The sequence below is a fragment of the Jaculus jaculus genome, chromosome 22, assembly GCF_020740685.1.
Source record: "Jaculus jaculus isolate mJacJac1 chromosome 22, mJacJac1.mat.Y.cur, whole genome shotgun sequence".
Taxonomy (NCBI): Eukaryota; Metazoa; Chordata; class Mammalia; order Rodentia; family Dipodidae; genus Jaculus; species Jaculus jaculus.
The window spans coordinates 3974972-3995748 of record NC_059123.1 but is presented as its reverse complement, the minus strand read 5'-3'; the positions used below and the strand labels follow the sequence as shown (position 1 = coordinate 3995748).

The 20777-nt window shown below is 42.2% G+C and overlaps 1 protein-coding gene across 4 annotated transcripts in view; it reads right to left on the bottom strand.

The window, feature by feature from the left end:
- Slco1c1 (solute carrier organic anion transporter family member 1C1) overlaps positions 1–20777 on the bottom strand; it is a 44126-nt gene that overhangs the window by 7450 nt on the left and 15899 nt on the right. For 3 of the 4 annotated variants that reach the window (XM_045139526.1, XM_004664413.2, XM_004664412.2), the window contains 8 exons: positions 20466–20590; positions 17110–17256; positions 16079–16177; positions 13584–13829; positions 12208–12372; positions 10241–10436; positions 4851–5016; positions 1936–2120 (listed from right to left, as the gene is read on the bottom strand). In XM_045139526.1, coding sequence (XP_044995461.1) covers positions 1936–2120; positions 4851–5016; positions 10241–10436; positions 12208–12372; positions 13584–13829; positions 16079–16177; positions 17110–17256; positions 20466–20590 — 1329 coding nt within the window. The remainder of the gene's footprint in view (positions 1–1935; positions 2121–4850; positions 5017–10240; positions 10437–12207; positions 12373–13583; positions 13830–16078; positions 16178–17109; positions 17257–20465; positions 20591–20777) is intronic. The other variant, XM_045139527.1, reaches the window with a different exon arrangement.

The following is a 20777-nucleotide window of genomic DNA, read 5'->3' as shown; positions in this document are numbered from 1 at the left end:
GGTTAATAACCATACTCAGTACTTCCTACCTATTGTATCATTTAGTTTTTGCTTTATAAAGATGAGCAACCTGTTCAGCGGTTAAGGCACTTGCCTGCAAAGCCTAAGGACCTGAGTTTGATCCCCCAGTACTCACGTAAAGCCAGACACACAGGAGGGCACATGCGTCTGGAGTTCTTTGAAGTGCTAGAGGCCCTGGCACGCCAACTATCTCTCACTCTCTATCTGCCTCTTTCTCTTTCAAATAAATAAAATAAAAATTAAAAAAAAAAAACTCTTGAAGATGAGCATCGTGTTTTCTACTCTTTCAACTCAAGAGATCCTTCTGATACCCCCATGTACCATGGCCGTGAAGGGACTCATGGTGAGGCAAATGCTGGTCATAGCAGTGAGGAGGCTGATTCCTGATTCTTTCCTTGTCTCAAGTGACAACTTGGCACCTCTACCTGGTTTAGCAAGTGGCACAGAAGTGTCTGCAATGGTTTGAGAAGGCCAGGGTAAAGGGGGCCCATGCTCCGCTTCAGACCCAAACATCTCATGTTCTCCATAAGCCAGGTGGAGAAAAGAGATTTGTTCATGGTAAGTCAGATTTTCTGTTTTTGTTTGTTTGATTTGTGTTTTTTTTTTCCAATCAATTTCCACAGTGAAAACCAGGAAATTAAAAGTGTATGTTACAATTATGCTCAGCCTCGGTATAGAAAAGCTTTTCATATTCACCCTCAGAGATGAGAATTAATTTGAGAAACACTCAGTTCACACCATGAACGAATGATTCCCAGAAATTTTGACCTTCTATGTTTAGCAATTGAATCCGATTTATAACATTTTTGGTTGTTTTGTTGAACTGTACCAAGGAATTTTGCAAAGTTAATATTCAACTAGAAAGAAAATATCATCACTAAGAGCCCTAGTTATTAGTATTTAAAAATATAAATTCATACACATTTTTATAGAGATCTATGAGAGGAAAATGAAAAAACACATTCAAGCAAAATTTTGTTAGAAGAGAATGAAAGGCTTTAGGAAAGAATTGTGCAGTATCTTGACTGTGAAAGATCTTTTCAAGTGGATTTGACTCAGGTGTCTCCAACTTTCTTAGCGTGTAAGAGGCTCCGTAATTTATCTCCAGGATGCCCCCTCCTTCCAGAAGCTCTATTCTTATCATTTTAATTGGGTTACACTGATTATTTAATCGCTGCTATTTAGTTCTCATAAATTATGTTTGAAAGAGTGACACAAAATTTATAGTTGTGACGTTTTTAAATGGAAACACGTTTAATATGCTATTAATCAATGCTTAGTTCCTATTCAAATTATTCACATTTTTCCTTGTCAATTTAAAAATATGCAAGGGTGGCATCATTTTTAAAGTTGTTTTAAGATTTTGATACATAAAAGTGTTTTTAATCATTGACACGATTGTCACAGATTAGGATCCTCAACTTGACTCCAGAAACATGAAATCAACCACACAAAATTCCAGACTTGACAAGACTATCCAGAAATCACAATGATAAATTGAATCCAACACCTTGTGAGTGAGTCTGAAATGTTTTTTTTTTTTTTTTTTACAAAATGCTTATATTTTTTAAAACAATTATTTTATTTACAAAATGCTTATCTAAAACACATTTTGTCTGTCAGTTGATGTTACCATCTTTGGAAGCACCACACTGTATTTACTGAATGACTCCTGTGATGTAGATACAGGTATTATTTTACTGGATCAGCAGCTTTCACGCACTTTAAACTTAAAAAAAAAATCTCTATTCAGCTACAGTTTTCTATAAAGACCTAAAGAAGGAGCACAGAACCATGATCGCAGAGTCTGGGAGGGATTTTGGGAAAATGCTGTAAGGAATGGTGACTAGTCCACAAACAAGGGTTTATGTCGCATCTTACGTTAAAATTGCTGTGAAGAGAATTGACACTCACCTCAGCAGCAGTATGTAGCCCGGAATGCCACCTAGGGATAAAGTGTATGACGTGATGACCGAAAGGACAAGGAAATACAGAAATGTTTCGGGACATCCATTATCTTTTTGACATCTGCCCACCAAGCCTGACCCATTTCCTGATTTGGAGGCGGAAATTCCCACACAAGTGCAGTTATAAAACATCTGGAAAAAAAAAAAAAAAAAAAAAAAAAAAAAAAAAAAACAATGAAGAAAAGACCAATGATTGAACTAACATTTAAATAAACTTAAAGTAAAACATTTACTGAAAAACTTTATAGTATAACATACATGTGTTGTAATGAATAATGGGGTATTTTTTTTCGTTATCAAATATGTCAAATCAAAATCTCTTCAAGCAGCAGCCGCAAATAAATTTTAAAAAACTAATTAAAGAAATGGTGGTCAGATTCCATAGATTCCATCACTCTCCTCTGTACAAGGAGGTGCTTATCCTTGCTCACATAGCTCCTACATTTACCTCCTGTTCAGTGACCTCCCCACAGTCTCTGTTCTAGCTACAGATATGGCTACTGAAAGGACAATTTCACAGGCCCATCTTGTCCCTAAACATGGCAAGTTTACTTCAGTCTTGCCACAACCTCTCCTTGGATGTTTTTCTTCCAGATAAGAGCCTCATTTCAGTCTGCCCAGTGGGTTCATTAGAGAGAACCTTCACAACCCCCGTTCTGAGCAGCACCCCGTCTCCTCACCCTCACTCATTTTTTCCAGTGTGCCTATTGCTACCTACCAAGATATTATTTATTTCTCAACTATATTTAGTTCAAAGCGCTTATTTATTTCTCAACTATACCTCCCTACTAGAATATAATCTCTATAAAGGCAGTTATGATCATCTGTGCCATCAATATACATCTAGAGCCTAAATTTATCCTGATTTTAAGGGTTTAATAAAAATTTGTTAAGTAAGTAGGCACACTTAGAGGATAAGACAGAATTTATATTGGTACTGGCAAAATAATCTTTATGTATAAAAACTAACCATATCTTGACCAATGAGAAATAATTTTTATAATTCAATAGCTTGTTTCTGTGAAATTCACTTATGAGATAAAACTTCAAAGTACTTACTATATATGTAATATACATGACAAGTTGTTTTCATCACTGAAATGTAAATTTTTAGATAAAGAATGAAATAAAGTTGGCACATTGGTTTTTATAGAAAAAGTATATATATAGTTGTCCTGATGTAACAGCTTGCTATGGTGGAGCACAGCTTTAATCCCAGCACTGGGGAGGCAGAGGTAGGAGGATTACTGGGAGTTTGAGGTCACTCTGAGACTTCATGATAAATTCTAAGTCAGCCTGGGCTTAAGCAAGACCCTACCTCAAAAAAAAAAAAATGATGAAACAATTTGAATCTTGATCATGTTTATTTATTTTTTAATGTGTTGTATGTTTTGTTTTGAGCCAGTGTCTTTTTATGTAGTCTGGGCAGCCTTACACATGCTTATTCATAAATAGTTGATAAGTATATTTAAATATATGTGTGGCTTAATTTCCATCCTTCTAGCACTACCAAGTGAAAGCAGATGTCATCAGCCACAAGCAGAATGTAGTCTGACATAGTGTAAGGAAGACTCGACGTTTGGAAAAGACATGTAAATGTATGATGTCTGTCACTGATGAAAGAACAAATAGGTCCTCAGGAAACAGGGTTAGGGCCCTCAGAGGAAGACACACTGTTACAGTTAAGTCATGAAAGGTCCCCCACAGGCTCATGTATCGTGGGCTGAGTTTCTATCTGGTGGAATTGTCAGAAATGACTGGGCTCTGACTTAACGGCTTAATAATCGCTTGATGGATTCATGATCTAATGGCATTCTTGGAAGAGGGTGGAAAGTAGGAGGTAAGGCCTCACTGGAGGGAGTGCGTCCCTAAGGAAGTGGCCTCAATCACGTGGCTTGTCTCCTCAGCCTTCTTCTCCTTGCTGACAGTCCAACAGGAGGTTGACAACCCCCGTCACTCCACCCCCACCCCCCAATCCAGCCCTAATCAAAACCTCACTTCAGACCCAGAAACACAAAGACGAATGGATTGCAATCTCTGAAACCTTTACTGTCTAACTTGTTTCTATCAGACAAATTGCCACAGTGACAAAAAGGTCGTCAACAAAAGCTACCTCTGATCTCTTGCCCCATGAGGACAGAGGGCACACTTGGGGGTCTGCAAACCAGAAAGTCGGCCCTTGACTAGGTTCATGGCGGCCTTCACTTGGACTTCTCAGCTTCCAGAACCATGGAAAATGAATGTTTGTGGTGTGAGCCACCGAGACTTGGACCTTGAAGCAGCTTCCTGCCAGGGTGTCTAGCTTAGCTACACGCTAATAGAAACTCTCCTCTCCAGCCCACATCTTCATTATCACACAAATTGACTTAGTTCATCAGGCAGAACTGCCCCCAGAGCTATCGACCTCTTCATAATAGGATCCTGGGCTCCTGCGTCTACTCACAGACACAGACTTCCTAATATCGGCCTCTATTTGATCAGCGCCTACAACCTCCAAAATCGCCTGTTTTTGTGTCCATAGACACGGAGGCCAAAGCAGAGCTTATGATGTGATGCTATGAGCTAGCCTTCCTTATTTGGGGCTAATAATGCCTCTTATAATAAAATGAGAGAAATAGAGTAAACACTTGCAGATGTTGTCCTATCTGATTCATGACTATAAATTCTACCTTACTTCTTTCAATTTCGGATCCATTAGGAGTCATTATAAATTTACTTTTTTCACAAGAAAGAATGAGGGAAAGGCAGGGCTTCTATGCAGTAATCTGTGTTAAGCTCCCAGAGGAGCTGTGTTCTTTTGTATAGTAACCATGGTAATTGACTAATGGGCATATTCTTTAAGGGAGGGAGGAGATGCCTTACAAGGTTTTTTCCACTCCGTTTGGAGGTTTGGCACCCAGCAAAACAAGCTGATGCGTACGTGATTCCATTTTCACCACACATGGGCTCCCACTTCGTCTCTGAACATTTGCATCTTGAGTTGCAATCTGAAAAGAGAGCTCGTTCGTGATAAGAGACAGGTTTGGTTCTGAAAAGAAATATAACAGTATATAATATTACCTCTTAGTAAGCAGGACCTGAATACAGATTTGAAACCAATGTCCTTAGGATCATAATCCCCAATGTGATTGCCAATGACGTTTGCCTCATGGAAATGCGTTTGCCAGAACTGACAGGATCTCCTTGTTAAGTATGAATCAGCTATGAAATGACTTCCCTTTACAATGTTCTTAAAAGGTTTACAAATTCATACCATGCCCACTTCTTAGCATCTGGCTTTGATCAATCCCCTCTTTTAGAATCTAACATATTTCTGTGCTCCAGCATAGGTATGGAGTTGCAGACAGAGGAATGAACTTTTTCAGAAACTTTCGGCATTATGTCATATGTGTGGGCTAATAATTTCCCCTAATTTTTATAAATATAAATTAAATGTGCATTGCTAACAATGCAATGAGAGGAAAAAGTAAGTAAGCAGTTAACACACTTTCAACATTTGTAGAGGCTTCATACCTGCTTGTGTGTATGTTGTAAATAAGGCACTTTGACATTATGCATTCCTTCTCTCTTATGTCATCTCAATATAGGAAGCACTTCCACAGCCTGCAGCATCCTTGCTTGCATAGTCTCATAGTATTTTAATGAATCACCAATCAGTTATTCATAAAGTTTTGTTGAAAAACCTCCAACACACTAGCTTTGAGATTATGGAAGATGGTTCTAAGCATTGATGAAACAATATTTGTCCTCAAGGCACTGACTTTCTTGGGCAATTACTTTATGGCACTTTAATGTTGTTTCTCTTCCTCTCTTTCACTCTTCATTCTCCCTTGTTCCCCTCTTTACCTCCTCTAGAATTCCCTCACTTGCAGTTTTCCTTCCTGTGTGAGTTCCTCATCCTTTCTCTGTTCATCTTGAGCAGCATGCATCACTCTCTTTTCTCTTCATGTGGTGATTACACAACAGGATGCCGTTTCTACCTGCTCCATATATTATGTCTATTGGACATTTGCAATTCAGTTTCCTCCCTCATTTTTTATGTTAGTTTTAGTGTATTCCCCCTACCAATTTTGTTGCACAGAGCTATTTGAGATGTCTAAATGAACAGGGAGTGCAATGACATATACTCAGTGGGAGCAGGATCTAATATTAGAGGTCAGGTTCTAATATTAGAGGTCAGGATTTAATGGCTTTATTCATTCTTACAGCATTGACATCAAGTACAATCCCTAGCACTCAGTAGGGTGAGAAAAAATGATGTTTTGGAAGTGAATTGTAAAATAAAAATTATTTTGGGCTTTATTTTTGAGATAGGGTTTCAATATGTAGTCTAGGCTGGCCTTGAATTCATAGCCCTTCCATCTCCAGCTCCACAGTACTGGTCTCACAAATATGTGCCACCTCACTCAGCAATAATGGTATTTTAGTAATAGTAGAGAAAGAACCAGTTGTTTTGCCCCCTGCTTCTGAGAGGCATTTCCTGTGATGATTACAACTATAATTTATTCAGAAGTATAATCATATTCAATCTATTAAAACTACTATGGGGCTGGAGAGATGACTTAGTGGTTAGGGCGCTCATGCCTGAGAAGCCTGAGGACCCAAGTTCGATTCTCCAGGTCCCACATAAACCAGATGCACATGGTGGTGCATGGAGTTCGTTTGCAGTAGAAAGAGGCCCTGGCATGCCCAGTCTCTGTCTCTGTCTCTCTTTGTCTCTAATAAATAAAAATAGACCTTTAAAACAAAACAAACAAACAAAAAATACTGTGGGTTGACTTTCTCAAAGGTCATTCCAAACAGAATAAAAGAGTATTTAACTGGACCTCCTGGAAAGTCTTCTACTTCTAGAAAGTATCTAATCCCATTTTCAATGAGGCATCATCTGCTCACTAGGCAACTGTGAGCATGTGAAGTAAAAATGAGTTCTTGAAAGCCCAGTATCGAACTCTGCGGATATTGTAAGGCTGAGCTGACCCAAGGCTGGAGGAACAACAGTATCTGGGACACTGGAGACCAGCACCTCAGTGGCCAATGGACACATCAAGAGGGTCAGGTCCAAACCAGGCACGAAACTTGCTCAAACTCACACCATTGTCAGTGATCAACCTGGAAGTAGAAACCCCCGAGGCCTGGATTCTAAGTTCCTATCTCACATCAGGGCAGATCTTCTTGCTGCAGAAGGAAGAATTCTACCATTTTTGTATTTAAACCTTGTAGGCAGCCTCTCAAGTGTCCAGGATCAAATAGCTTCTTCATATAAAGCAACAAGGGGCAGTCTTTGGGGAACATTTTGTATCTTATAAAGATAATTATTTTCTGTTACTGAGAGAATATTTAATTTGCCATCTAGGGTAGACATTAATTGCATACATGTTTTATGGAGGGTGTGTTTGACAGCAGAGCTGAGACTTAGAAGTTTAATTATAAAAAGTGCTTCACTAAGGATGTCAGAACATTGATACTCAAATGAGATTTTCTTTCAAAAGAGTTACAATGACAGCTGAGATATTTTACTCAGTTATACTGCTGTTTGTTTTTTTTAAACAACTTTAAAAAATTTTATTTATTTGCAAGGAGAGAGAGAGAATGAATATGGGTGAGCCAGGTTGTCTAGCTGTTGCAAACGAACTCCAGATGCGTGTGCCACTTTGTGCATCTGGGTTTATGTGGGTACTGGGGAACTGAACCTAGGTCCTTAGGCTTTGCAGACAAGTGCCTTAACCATTAGGCATTCTCTCCAGCCCATTTCTTTTGGCTACTTCCAAAAGCAAGGCTATTCTCAAAGGTTAAATCTTTGCTAGTGTTGAAGAATTTCTAAAAAAAAAAAAAATGTGGAAAACAATGTTGAAAGCAGTTTCATTTAAACAATGGTCATGTAACTGTAGTTCAGCTTCCGTCTCTCAAGGTGACTCCCTTGAAGAGCTTTGTGCTCAGTGAATATATTACCTTTTATTTCTTAAAAATTCATCTTTTATTCTCTAAGCCTACTCTTAATGTGAACCTCAAAAGTTTGCAGCCGTTGTGCAAGTGTTTGCCTTTGGCTTAGAAAGAGCGTGATGTGGAGAGCACACTAGACTGTGAGTCATGCCCGCGTTCAAGGTCAGGATCGACCTTGGAGAGACGTTGCTTCTGGGATGAGAACTGACTTTCCAAACTTGTTTCTCCTCCAAGAAGGATAACAAAACTCACATAGGTGTATGAAGGATGTGTTAGAAAATGAAGGTTGTCATGTCTGCAAATTTCAAAATACAAATAATTTGACCATGCCTACCTATGAAGAGCATCAAGGGGCCAGGCAAAGAGGACACACAGCTTGTATCACCTCTACAGAATCTTTTTGCAATTTATATTTACAACTAACATTCTTTTCTTCTTTTATATTTAGTGCGTGTCCCCATGCCAATGCAGGGGTCCAGAGGCCACAGGGCACATGTGCAGATCAGAGGACAACTTTAAGGTCGTCCCTCACCTTCTATTTCATTTAAGGCAGAGTTTCTTGCCCTGGATTTAAACTGTGCTGTTGTTTTCTGCAAGAGCCATGACTTCTGGGAGATACTAGCGTTTGGTGTCTTACTATGAGCCTCAAAGTGCTGGATGACAGAATGCTGCCACACCTTCAAGAACCTTTCATAGGTCCAGGGATTGAAGTCGAGTATTTCAGCTGGAGCAGCAAGCAGTTTACCCACTGAGCCATCTGCCCAGTCCACAGCTTACATGTTTTTTGAAGAATCTTTTATTTATTTATTTATTTATTTGTAAGAAGACAGAAAGAGAGAGAAAGAAAGAGAAAAAGAGAGAGAATGGGCACACCAGGGCCTTCAGGCACTGCAAACAAACTCCAGATGCATGCACCGCTTTGTGCATTTGACTTTACATGAGTGCTGGACAATTGAATCCTGGTCATTAAGCTTTGCAGGCAAGTGCCTTAACCACTGATCCTTCTTTACAGTCCAACAATCAATATTCTTTTAAAAAATTTTTAATTTATTTTTATTAGATATGGACATATTTAGTATGTAGGCAACATATGTTGGTAGCATCGTTTCCCTCACCCCTGCCCCTTTTCTGAAGTAGCCTTCCTCATTGGAGATGCAGGTCAACCCCATGGGGACTGTGGCTCATGCATTGTGGTGTGTGGGGGGGGTAGCAGTCAGTTATGGGGGAGAGGCAGTGTCTCTGTGCAAAATGTCCCAACCTGTGGCTCTAACCATCTTTCCACCACCACCTCTTCTGCAAATTCCCTGAGCCATGTTGGGTGCATTTTGAACAGCTAACATTCTCATTGCACACTTCCAACTGCTATGAAGGAGATAGGAGACCCTTGTTCACTTTTACAACACTACTATAAACTCCCAGTTGCCCACTAAGTGTAGATTTTGAATGGCAGAAATTGTAGCTTGTGTTCACTAACCAGCAGAGGAAAAAAAAAAAAATGAGGGAAGGAAGTGGAGATTAGAATATAGAAACAAGACAAAGAGGCGTGGGAGGGAGAGTGAGACGGGAGCCGGAGAGCAAATAGGACCCAGGAACTGAGAGACACGGACGCTAGACGCCCAGTGATGCGATCACCAAGGCACACTGGGAGGATGTATGAGCGAGGCCATCAATAACGACAACAAATCACATTATTCTCCAGACCCAGGGCATGGCAGTCAAGACAGCTGGGGATGGACAGTGAATTTCTCCTAATCCTTCCTGTGGTCTCTGCAGTGGGAGTGATGGAGAGTGGCCTGGACACCCCGCTGGTCCCCCAGTGGCCCAAAAGGAAGAATACAAGGCTTTCCCTGAATGGGTTTCTACTTTGTGTCAGGCTCATGATAATCACACTCACGGACATTATCTTACTTAGGCCATGTAAACTCTTGAAGTTTTCTACTCTAGCCATGGGAAAATTATACCTGGATTTAGACCATAGCACATCTCTTCCCTGTGGACAGTTAGAAGCAAGACCCAAGGTCCGTATTTCCACTGTCTCATTTGTCAGTTAGTTCTCCAGTGTAAGATGTGGATTTAATGTTTTTGTTTTTTTAATTTCTGTAAAGCATTCAAATTCAAGAACAAAGGAAATAACAAATTAGGTGACAATAACACATTTCAAGTTTTAAGTCTTGTCAGCTATTCCCTAATAAAGTGACCTCCTTTCCATAGTTACAAGTCTCAAAAATTAAATTTCTTACTGGAAATTATTATCAATAATTAATTGAAGCAATCAAGCCACCATCTTCAAGTAAATGAATGGGGGAATTTACCCTTGGTAGGAGACAGTCAGTCCGGCCACATCCGAATTCTCACAGCCCAGAGCAAACAGGGAAAGGAACAGGAGGTAGCCAACCACGGATGATCCCAGGTAGAGTTTTGAAGCTCCACACAGACCAAGCCTGAATTTTTTCATAACGATTCCTCCGGAAAGTACTCCAAGGGCAACTGCAGGAATGTTGATGAGCCCTGAGAAACAACGAAATAATGACGTTCTGTGACTTCCTAAAAGCAACCTGAGTGCATTTACACACACTTTCTGGGTGATTACACAAAAACCTGTCAGTCCTTGCAGATATAGCATTAGGTGGTGTGGTCACTTTACCTTACAGAAATATTCAGTCATCGGCCTCAGAGAGCTGTGAGTGAAGGGCCCGCTCAGAGACACACACCTGCACTCAGGGTTCTTGCCACAGGGTTTCAGCTCCATCAATACCCAGGACATCAATGCAGTAATGGGTTCCTGGGCCAAACCCAGGGTTAACAACTCCAGGGATGGGGCAACTACATGGCCAATTAACGTTCTTGGAAATTGCACTTGAAGGCAGGGGAGACAGCTCCATAGGTAAAGGGCTTGTCATACAAGCGAAGAGACCCGTGTTCAGTACCGCAGCACCCACATAAAGCAAGGCATGGCAGTGTGCACCTGTCCTAGCCCTGGGGAGGTAGAGGCAGGAGAAACCCTGGGTCTAACTGATTAGCTAGTCTGACCGAATCAGCAAGCTACAGATTCAGGGAGAGAACTTATCCCAGAAAATAAGGTAGAAAGCAATTGATGAAAACACCAGACATCCCCCTATGGCCTACACACACACACACACACACACACACACACACACACACACACACACTTATACACACATATGAATAGGCATGTAAAAAGCATACCATGCATACAACTATTGTACTTAATAGGCACAAAGAGTGCGGGATTTTTTTGCTTATTTGAATTTATTTATTTGAGAGCGACAGAGAGAAATGCAGAGAGAGAGAGAGAGAGAGAGAGAGAGAGAGAGAATGGGTGCACCAGGACCTCCACCCACTGCATATGAACTCCAGATGTGTGGGCCTCCTTGTGTATCTGCCTAATGTGGGTCTTGGGGAATAGAGCCTTGAACAGGGGTCCTTAGGCTTCACAGGCAAGCGCTTAACCGCTAAGCCATCTCTCCAGCCCAGGGATTTTTTTTTTTTTTTTTTTAATGTCATTGTTTCTGGATCAGGTACAATTGGATTTTGTTGACCTAGCTTCCTGGTTCGGTAATCTTCCTATCAACAATAAAGTCCGATGCTTATTTTTTGCTAATAATGTGTCTTTCAGCTAAGCCAATGGCATGTTATGCATTATTTTACTCTCCACTATGTCCTCATAGGAGGGATATGATAAGACTTTGGGATGGGTTTGGGCCAGGCTCTTAAACGCAGCTACCAAGGGCCCAGCAGTAATAATCTCCTAACAGAATGCATGCTAGCTTAGATTCTAAGATTTCTTCAAGAGCCATGAGCCTTCCTCCTGGAACAAAATACACGCAAAGAATTTTTGCTGCAGAGCAGGACCACAGACTAACTAAATATTTTACCTTACTAGAAATTTTACTTATTTTTTTCCACGTCATCTAAAACATTCCAAATTACCTCTGGTTAAAAATTAGAGCAATTAGGGGCTGGTGAGATGGTCAAGTGGATAAAATGATTGCTGTGCCAGCATGCCAGCCGTGGCTCAAATCCCCAGCACCCCCATAAGAGCTGGGGGGGGGTAGACGTAGCAGCCTGCCAACACCCGCAGCCCTCGGAAGGCAGAGATCTGGTGGGGCGGGTTCTCCTGCACATACATGCAAACACACACACACACACGCACAGATACACACGCCAAAGAACTGGAGTGACCTAGCGTCGCTAAGAGTGAACAAGCGTCAGGATGGAGAGACTTCCTTCGGGGAGCAGGACGCGCGGGCCAGCATACCGATCACAAAGTTGGCCTTGGCGGACGACTGTCCGTACTGCTGCTCCATGTACTTTGGCTTGTAGGTGACCATGCCAAACAGAGAGTTGAACTGAACGGTGCTTGCGCACAGATACAGGACGTACACTGGATTTCCGAGCAGGTTCTTCAGCGATGGAAGGAAGTCTGTAAGATGAAAACAGCACAGAGCCGGGGCGTGGTGGTGCACGCCTTTAATCCCAGCACTCGGGAGGCAGAGGTAGGGGCATCGCCGTGAGTTCGAGGCCACCCTGAGACTACATAGTGAATTCCAGGTCAGCATGGGCCAGAGTGAGACCCTACCTTGGAAAACAAAGAAACAAACAAACAAAAAACCCCACGGAACCAAGGCAGTGTCGTGCACATTAGAAGAGGCATCCTGCAAGTCTGTAACCTGGCCAGTTTCAAATCCAGACATGGGCCCTGTAGGTGGATGATGCTAGAATTGTCAATTGGACAGGAAGATTCCTCTAGCTGAAACAAGCCAACAAGAGAGATGAGAATATATCTGTCACCATCACACTAGGGAATAGGGAGCTGGCCTGCTAGGACATCCCGTTTGGGCATCCAAATTTACGTCACAACCAGAGGGAAAGGGCTAGTGACATTGTTCAGAGTTTAAAGTGCTTGCCTGCAAAACCTAACGACGTGGGTTTATTTCCCCCAGTACCCACGTCAAGCCAGATGTACCAAGTGGCACATGTATCTGGTGTTGGTTTACCGTGGCTGGAGGCTCTGGTGCACCCATTTTCTCTGTCTCTCTTCTACATCTCTCTGCTTATTAATAAATAAAAAAAGAAAAATAAAGAAGACTTTTGTTGCTCTCCCCCCTCTTTTTTTATTTTTGGTTTTTCGAGATAGGGTCTCACTCTAGTCCAGGCTGACCTGGAACTCACTATGTAGTCTCAGGGTGGCCTCGAACTCATAGTGATCCACCTAACTCTGCCTCCCAAGTGCTGGGATTAAAGGCGTGCACCACCACGCCCGGCTTTCTCGGTCTCTTTTTACGATGATGCAGAGAACTACGTTGGAGAAGCTCAGAGTTTCTAAATGTGAATATAAAAATTTGCTTGAAAGGAAAGAGAAGGGCAGGAGCCGCTCCAGGTGGAAACAGTGGCAGATTAAGTGGAAGAGGGGAGAGTGGAGACGCAGGTGACGAAGGGTACCAGGACGCGTGTCCCCGATTCATCACTCATTTAGTAAGAAAGCCAACCTTTCCATCTCCAGTCGGCTTCTTAGAGGTTTTCTTAATCTTTCTTTTAAACAAGGAGGGGAACGGAGTGGAATTGTTCATGAAATCACCAACGCCTCAAGAGGGAAGAGGGAAACAGTTCAAAATCAAAGAGAATCCAACTTGCCTCTGGCCATTTCCACCAGCTTTGCTTTTTCTCCGTGGGGCGTCTGGTAGTTTACAGGAGTATCTGTGATGAACTTGGATTTCTCAGAAGCAGCACTGGAGTCTTCCTTGCTTTGGGGTCTTGGCAGAGCTTTGGGCAGACACCAGAAGGGCACAGCCGCAATAAGACTTAAGACTCCCGCTATCAGGTAACCAAGCCACCAGGCCCCGACCCACTGGGGATCCTGTGGGGTGATGGTTATATGGTCTGAAAGACAGAAGAGCCTATGGTGTTGAAACAAGGCACTGCTGACGAAACCGCCAAGACTTCCACCACGTCATTAGAAAAATACTCGTACCAGGGGCTGGAGAGAAAGCTTAGAGCTTAAGGCGTTTGTCTGCAAAGCCAAAGGACCTCAGCGCGATTCCCCAGGACCCACGTGAGCCAGATGCACAAGGTGGCATATGTGTCTGGAGTACATTTGCAGTGGCTGGAGTCCCATTCTCTGTCGTTCTCTCTCTCTCTCTCTCTTTCTGTCTGCCTCTTTTCCTCTCTCGCTTTCTCAGATAAATGAATAAATAAAATGTTAAGAAATACTCATACAAGGCATTTTTTTCTGTTTATTTTTGCACGTATATGTGTGTTGTGGAAATGCACGTGTGTATGAATGTTCCTTCGCTTGTGAGTGCAGTGGTGTGCCAGTGTGTGAGCACGTGTGTGTGTGTGTGTGTGTGTGTGTGTGTGTGTGTATACAAGAGGAGACCTGAAGTCAATGTTGGGTGCTTTGCTCAATTCCTCTCTACCGGGATTACGTAGGCAGGATCTCTCACTGCACCCAGAGCCCAGTTCCGCCTCTAGGATTGCCATCTTGCCCTGGGATCTGCCTGTTTCCATCTTCCCAGAGGACGTTTCTGGTGACCAGATTTCTTCCTGCTATTGCGACTTATGGAGCCCGTGCCTTGCAACTGTGCTCTCTGCTGGGAGAGGGTGTCCTGGCAGGGAGAGGCCAGCTCGAAGGAAGTGTCAGGAGAACCTGACACCCCCTCACTCAGCTGCCCCATGGGCAGGCCACTGGCATCTGATTTACGTAGTGAATACCTAAGATGTACTCAAAGACAAAAATCAGCAGACTGCTACTTACTGCTCAGTGGCTCAGAGCTACCCTAGTCTGAAGCAAGATTTCTATGTGCAAGTGAAATTTCATTCTTCCTTGTAAAAGTGTGATTTTCATACCAAACCTCACTTGACTCAAAAGAAAGTTTGAAATTTGATTTCCTAAGTCAATTTGAGTGGGGATTTTTTTTTTTGTTGTTGTTGTTTGTTTGTTTTGTTTTTCGAGGTAGGGTTTTGCTCTAGCCCAGGCTGACCTGGAATTCACTGTGTAGTCTCAGGGTGGCCTCGAACTCACGGTGATCCTCCTACCTCTGCCTCTCAAGTACTGGGATTAAAGGCGTGCACTACCACACCCAGCTGAGTGGGGATTTTTTTTAAAGCTTTTTATTGACGCTGTCATAAATATAGAAAATATACCATGATCACGATTGCTTCCCACCACTCTCCCTTTTTCCTCCTCCCAAATCCCCACTCCACTGAATCTCTTTTTCTTTCCAACTAGAGTCTTTTCTATTTCGATGTCACCATTTTCCCCCCTCCTGTTATGCAGGTCTTGTGAGGACATGAATATCAAGGCCACTTACTGTCTGGAGGACAGCAGTGTAAGCAGTCCTCCCTGAGTGGGCGTTTTGTGTCCATTGGTTGTTGCTTTGTTTTCTGGGTAAGAGCCCACTGCCTTATACTTCAGAAGACGAGAAAGGCCACCTTCACCTGTGTACCTGAATCAGGCTGGGTAGCAACATTGTGGGTTCATGGCTACAGCTCAGATACTTTCTCCTGACAGCCTCACCCTGTCAATCATCACCATGACCTCATCTTAACAATCCATTTTGTACCCTTGCATCTGGGGCAGAGTAAATGTGAGAGGATAAAGGAGACAGGGAAGAGTTGAGAGAAGAGAGAGAGAAAAGAAGAGAGAGCAAGAGGGGGGGATGAGAGACGTGGGAGAGTAGCCAGAGAGGGGACAGGAGGAGAGAAGAGAGAAGCTTGTTGCCACGGGCTTCCAGTCCTAGTGACTTCTGGCACGTTGTCATGTGTATTACCAATTGATGGAACTTTCATAAATGTTGGCACCCTGACACCAACAAGAAACAGCAAGTAGCCACAGTTTCCAGTTTGAACTTATGCTGGAATACATTAGAGCTGGCAAACCACAAATGGAAAAGAATCCATTTTCACACCAGACCCTGGGTCATCCGGAACTAATGACCACCTACTGCTCATATGCCACTTATTAATGTTTGCAATGATTTTATCAATACGTGTTCTAGGGATATTTTCATTTATGAAAAAGTACCACCCTGGCATTTTCTATAAAAACATAATTTGATATTTTTCACACTGTCCCCATTAAAATTTATAGAAACTAAAGTAAACGAATAAATAAAAATAAACCTACTTACCTAGGTTCACAAAGCCAATATCAACATACAATTTGGCACATAGGGAGCCTAACAGGAAGCCAAAAATGGGTCCTATAATTGCAACCGTCTGTATACACCCTGCAGCAAAAAAAAAAAGAAAGAAAGAAAAGAAGAAAGAGAAAGAAAAGAAAGCTACCATTTATTTTCTTTTGACAAACTAATACAATTTTAAAATAAAAACTGTCAATTTTGCCCAATTAATAATTACAAAATACTTCAGTTTCTCATTTGCATGCATTTATCAAAGTTTTAGTTACACTAAATGGGGAAACAAATCCTTCACTGTTGTTGGAGAAGGAATGCTTTTTTTTTTTTTTTAACACATTAACCAACTCCTTAAAAAGTAATAGCAAGACTTTGAAAAAAGTGAATTTCCAAACATGAGGCAAACTTTAGCTTGGATGAGTCTTAAAAATTAGAACAAAAGTCAGGTGTGGTGGCACATGTCTATGATCTCAGTTCTTGAGAGACAAGGCAGAAGGCAGGGGAAATGTGAGGCCTACCTCAAAAAGAAACCAAAAAAAAAAAAAAAAAAAGGAACTATAGTAATTCTGATGGTCTTTCAAACCAATTTAGTTCAACTGAAGGTGTCTGCTTGGGCATGAAAATCAATTTCTTCCACCTTAGTGAGAAGCACGTTCATTGAGACCGAGCTTTCGTGGGATCATTCTGAGCATACGGCCTACAAGGATTTCTGGAAGGAACCAGCACAGCCAGACCTCGGGGCAGGAAAGTGCTTTCTGAACAGTGAGCTTATCCCACTCCAGACAGTCTATGAAACCCGAAGCCCAGGCAGCTGGCCCTGTTCTGCCAATCTAGTATGATTTCCCTAACGCATTAGATCATTCTGATTTCTGAGTATTTGGTAACATAGATCAGATCCCAGGAGTGCACTTCAGAAACGCCTTTGCTGAGTCCAAGAGTGAGGGATGAGTTGGAAAACCTTCCATGCCCAAACGGTATAGAGGGGAAGGGTGCTGGCCACATTGAGTGAGGCGGGTGGGCGTTACCAATGTAGAGAGCGGTATTGTCCTCGCTGGCAAAGTCATCCAGGTAGGCGATGCCCAGTGGCTGCACGGGCGTTTCTCCCAATCCTCGAAGAAGGTTTCCCAGGAACACATAAACCCACATGGACGAGCTCGCGGCCCCTTCACATTCTTGACAGGAAAGAAAACGAGAGCGCTGAAACTAGATGGCTGCCAAAGGTAAGTGTTTATTCTGCGCGTGTGCAAGTTAGGCTCAAATCAAATCAGGATGCAAAGGTGACACCCGTAATGCTCCTAATTTGATAAGAACCTGGACAAATTTGGGGAAATCTTGTGTGACTTTGAGCTCTTCTTTTTTTAAAGTTTTTTTTTTGTGTGTGTGTGTGTGTATTTACTTGAGAGCAACAGACAGAGAGAGAAAGAGGGGGAGAAAGAGAGAGAAAGAATGGGTGTGCCAGGGCCTCCAGCTACTGCAAACCAACTCCAGATGCGTGCGCCCCCTTGTGCATCTGGCTAACGTGGATCCTGGGGTATCGAGCCTCAAACCGGGGTCCTTAGGCTTCACAGGCAAGCGCTTAACTGCTAAGCCATCTCTCCAGCCCAACTTTGAGCTCTTATGTAGACAAAAGCCCCTTCTTCCTGTCCCTTTTACGTGTGCACGCACGTGTATGTACGTGTTGTGATGCATATGTGGAAGTCAGGGGACAACTTCAGTCCTTAGATGCCACCTTGTCTGAGGCAAGGTCTCTCAGCGGTCACCACTCTGTTTTGCAGGCTAGCTGGCCCACAGTCTTCCAGAATATCTTTCTGTCTCTACCTTTCTCCATGTCATAGGTGTACTGGAATTATAGAGGTCAGACACAGCATCTGGCATTTTTACATTATTTATTTATTTATTTGTAAGCAGAGAGAGACAGAGAGAAGAGAGACAGAGAGAATGGGCATGCCAGGGCCTCCAGCCACCGCAAATGAACTCCAGATGCATGTGCCACTGTGTGCATTTTGCTTTATATGAGTCTTGGGAAATCAAACCCAGATTGTCAGGTTTTACAGGCAAGCACCTTAACTGCTGAGCCATTTTCCCAACCGTTCCCATGGTTTTTCATGTGAACTCAGACATTCACATTTGCATAGCAAGAGATTTAGCGAAACTCTCTCTCAGCCCCTCCTTGTTCTCCATTTGTTTCTTTTGTCTTTTTTAAAAAATATTTATTTTTATTTATTGATTTATTAGAGACAGAGAGATAGTGAGCAAGAGAGAGAGAGAGAGAAAGATAGAGAGAGAATGGACATTCCAGGGCCTCCAGCCACTGCAAATGAACTCTAGATGCATGTGCCCCTTGTGCATCTGGCTTACGTGGGACCTGGGGAATCAAACCTGGATCCTTAGGCTTCGTAGGCAAACTTAACTGCTAAGCCATCTCTCCAGCCCTCTTCTTTTAGTTTTATACCTATGCTGAATTTCTCCACTGCCTATGTTCCTGTAACGTGTAGCATGCTATCTGAGGGAAAACACAGCGCGAACAAAAGCTTCCTCGCCTTGACTTTTCTGCTTTTCAGTGTTTTTAGCTGAAATTCTAAGTACTCTTATTGTTGACAAGTTATACTTGAAATTCAAATATTTATGTGGTCGATTCTATGACACCAGGCAGTATTGCTTGCAATCACAAGTGTTTGGCAGTGATTAACCATTTGCAGGGCTCTAGAAATAAATTCTAGAAAAAAACAATTATACTTAACCTTCTTTACCAGTATAACACTCCCAACAAAAAAAGAATGTTCTGGGAGACATTTATCTAAGTGAAGGCATAGCCACAAGCGCCATGCCATTATAAGACCTATGAAGTAGGATAAACACCTCAGTAACATAAAGGGAAAATGGCTTTACAACGTTTAGTCACTCTCACAAAACCCACAACGTTATCTTCCTGCAGTCGGCGAGCTAAAGGCTCCCAGCCAGTCACAGGCTGCGGTAAGCAGTTCTTGGCTATTTTAAATGACTTCTCATAACAATCCTATGAGGCAGGAGTGCTTGTCACCTGTTCTAACCCTGAAAGTAACTTTTCCTTAGAGGCAGTGGACACATGGCTCATCTTCATGCTGACAGTGTGATTTGCTGTCCTTGTTACTTCTGTCAAAGAGACATGGCCTCGGTGTGGATACATCTGTGGACTCTGAACTGGGATTCCTGCGTATGTCAGGGACATGGCAAACCCCAGATTATAAAAACAAAAACAAAAACAAAAGGCTACATATCACACAGTAGCATTTATGTAACCCACTCAGCACAGGCTCCTCGTGTGACCCCGCATGTCTAGTGGGCCACAGGAGCTCTGATTCCCCTGGCCCCGAGGAAGGCACAGTTTCACCTTTGCTGTGCCACATGCACTGGTCATATGGAAGGCTGGACAGTTGGACAGAATTCCCTGCACTACAGTTCACCTGAAAGCAGAATTTATTTCTTTGCATTGAAGACTGTTACTGTAATACCAGAGAGAGCTACTGTGGTAAAAGAAAGAAAGAAAGAAAGAAAGAAAGAAAGAAAGAAAGAAAGAAAGAAAGAAAGAAAGAAAGAAAGAAGGAAGGAAAGTGAACATGGAGCTGGAGGGATACCTTAGTGGTTAAGACATTTGCTTGCAAAGCCAAAGGACCCAGGTTCGATTCCCCAGGACTCACGTTAGCCCAAAGGGACGCATTTGTCTGGAGTTTGTTTGCAGTGGCTGGAGGCCCTGGTATGCCCATTCTCTCTCTCTCTCTCTTTCTTTTTTAAAAGACCATGAATATAAGATGGCCCCATTGTGACTACTTGTATGGACAAATACTGTGGTAAAAAGTGTCTTTGGTGTCTAAGATGACATGTGACCGTCACCACCAAGAGCTCTCCTGCCACAACTGTCTCTATTTATTACGCAAGCTCCTAGAACATAAGCAGACTTCAAGGAAGGTGATGGAGGTGAGGGACGAACTGAGATTAAGTCTTTGACTTTCGGTTGAAAAGAGGGCTGAACAAGAAATTAGACATCCAGAGAAAATTGTGCTTCTTTCTTATGTGAGTATTAGACTAGAATACTGATTTGTTAAGCTCATTTTATTGGATTTTGAAGCTTATCTTGTTTAGAACCACTGGTAGATCTTCCAAATCATTAGCAATTACTATTCTTTTGCATAAAATTTGATAATCAGTATATTTTATTAGGACCTAATTTTACTGTTTATATTCTAGGAATTTTTATAGCATTTTAATACTATCTCAGGTGATACATCTTTTGAGAGCAAAAATCACATAGATTTTTTTTGGTCCAGACTATCACATATAGAAAGGTTAAAAAGCAAACTTGCTTAGTCAAAACAAACTTCAAAAAAAAAAAAAATCATCTTACCATCATTGATTCTGTTTGGCGAATTTTCCATGACAGGCATTGGTAGATCACTGCTTGCATCTAGGTAACATGGAGAGATGCTGAGAGTAGAATTGGGGGAAGGCAGATATTTCTCATATCTGTACCTGTGTGAAGAGAATACAAATATGTTTTTCATGGCAGACTCATCAACGCCAGGATAACAGCATTCTTTGTGTGTGTTATGCCTCACAAGGGCATGAGGTTGGGTTTCCACCTCCTCTGAGTCAGAAAAGACAGAGCAATCTCTAGTCTGTTGCACAGCCCCCAGAAGATGTGCTGCATGGGACCCCA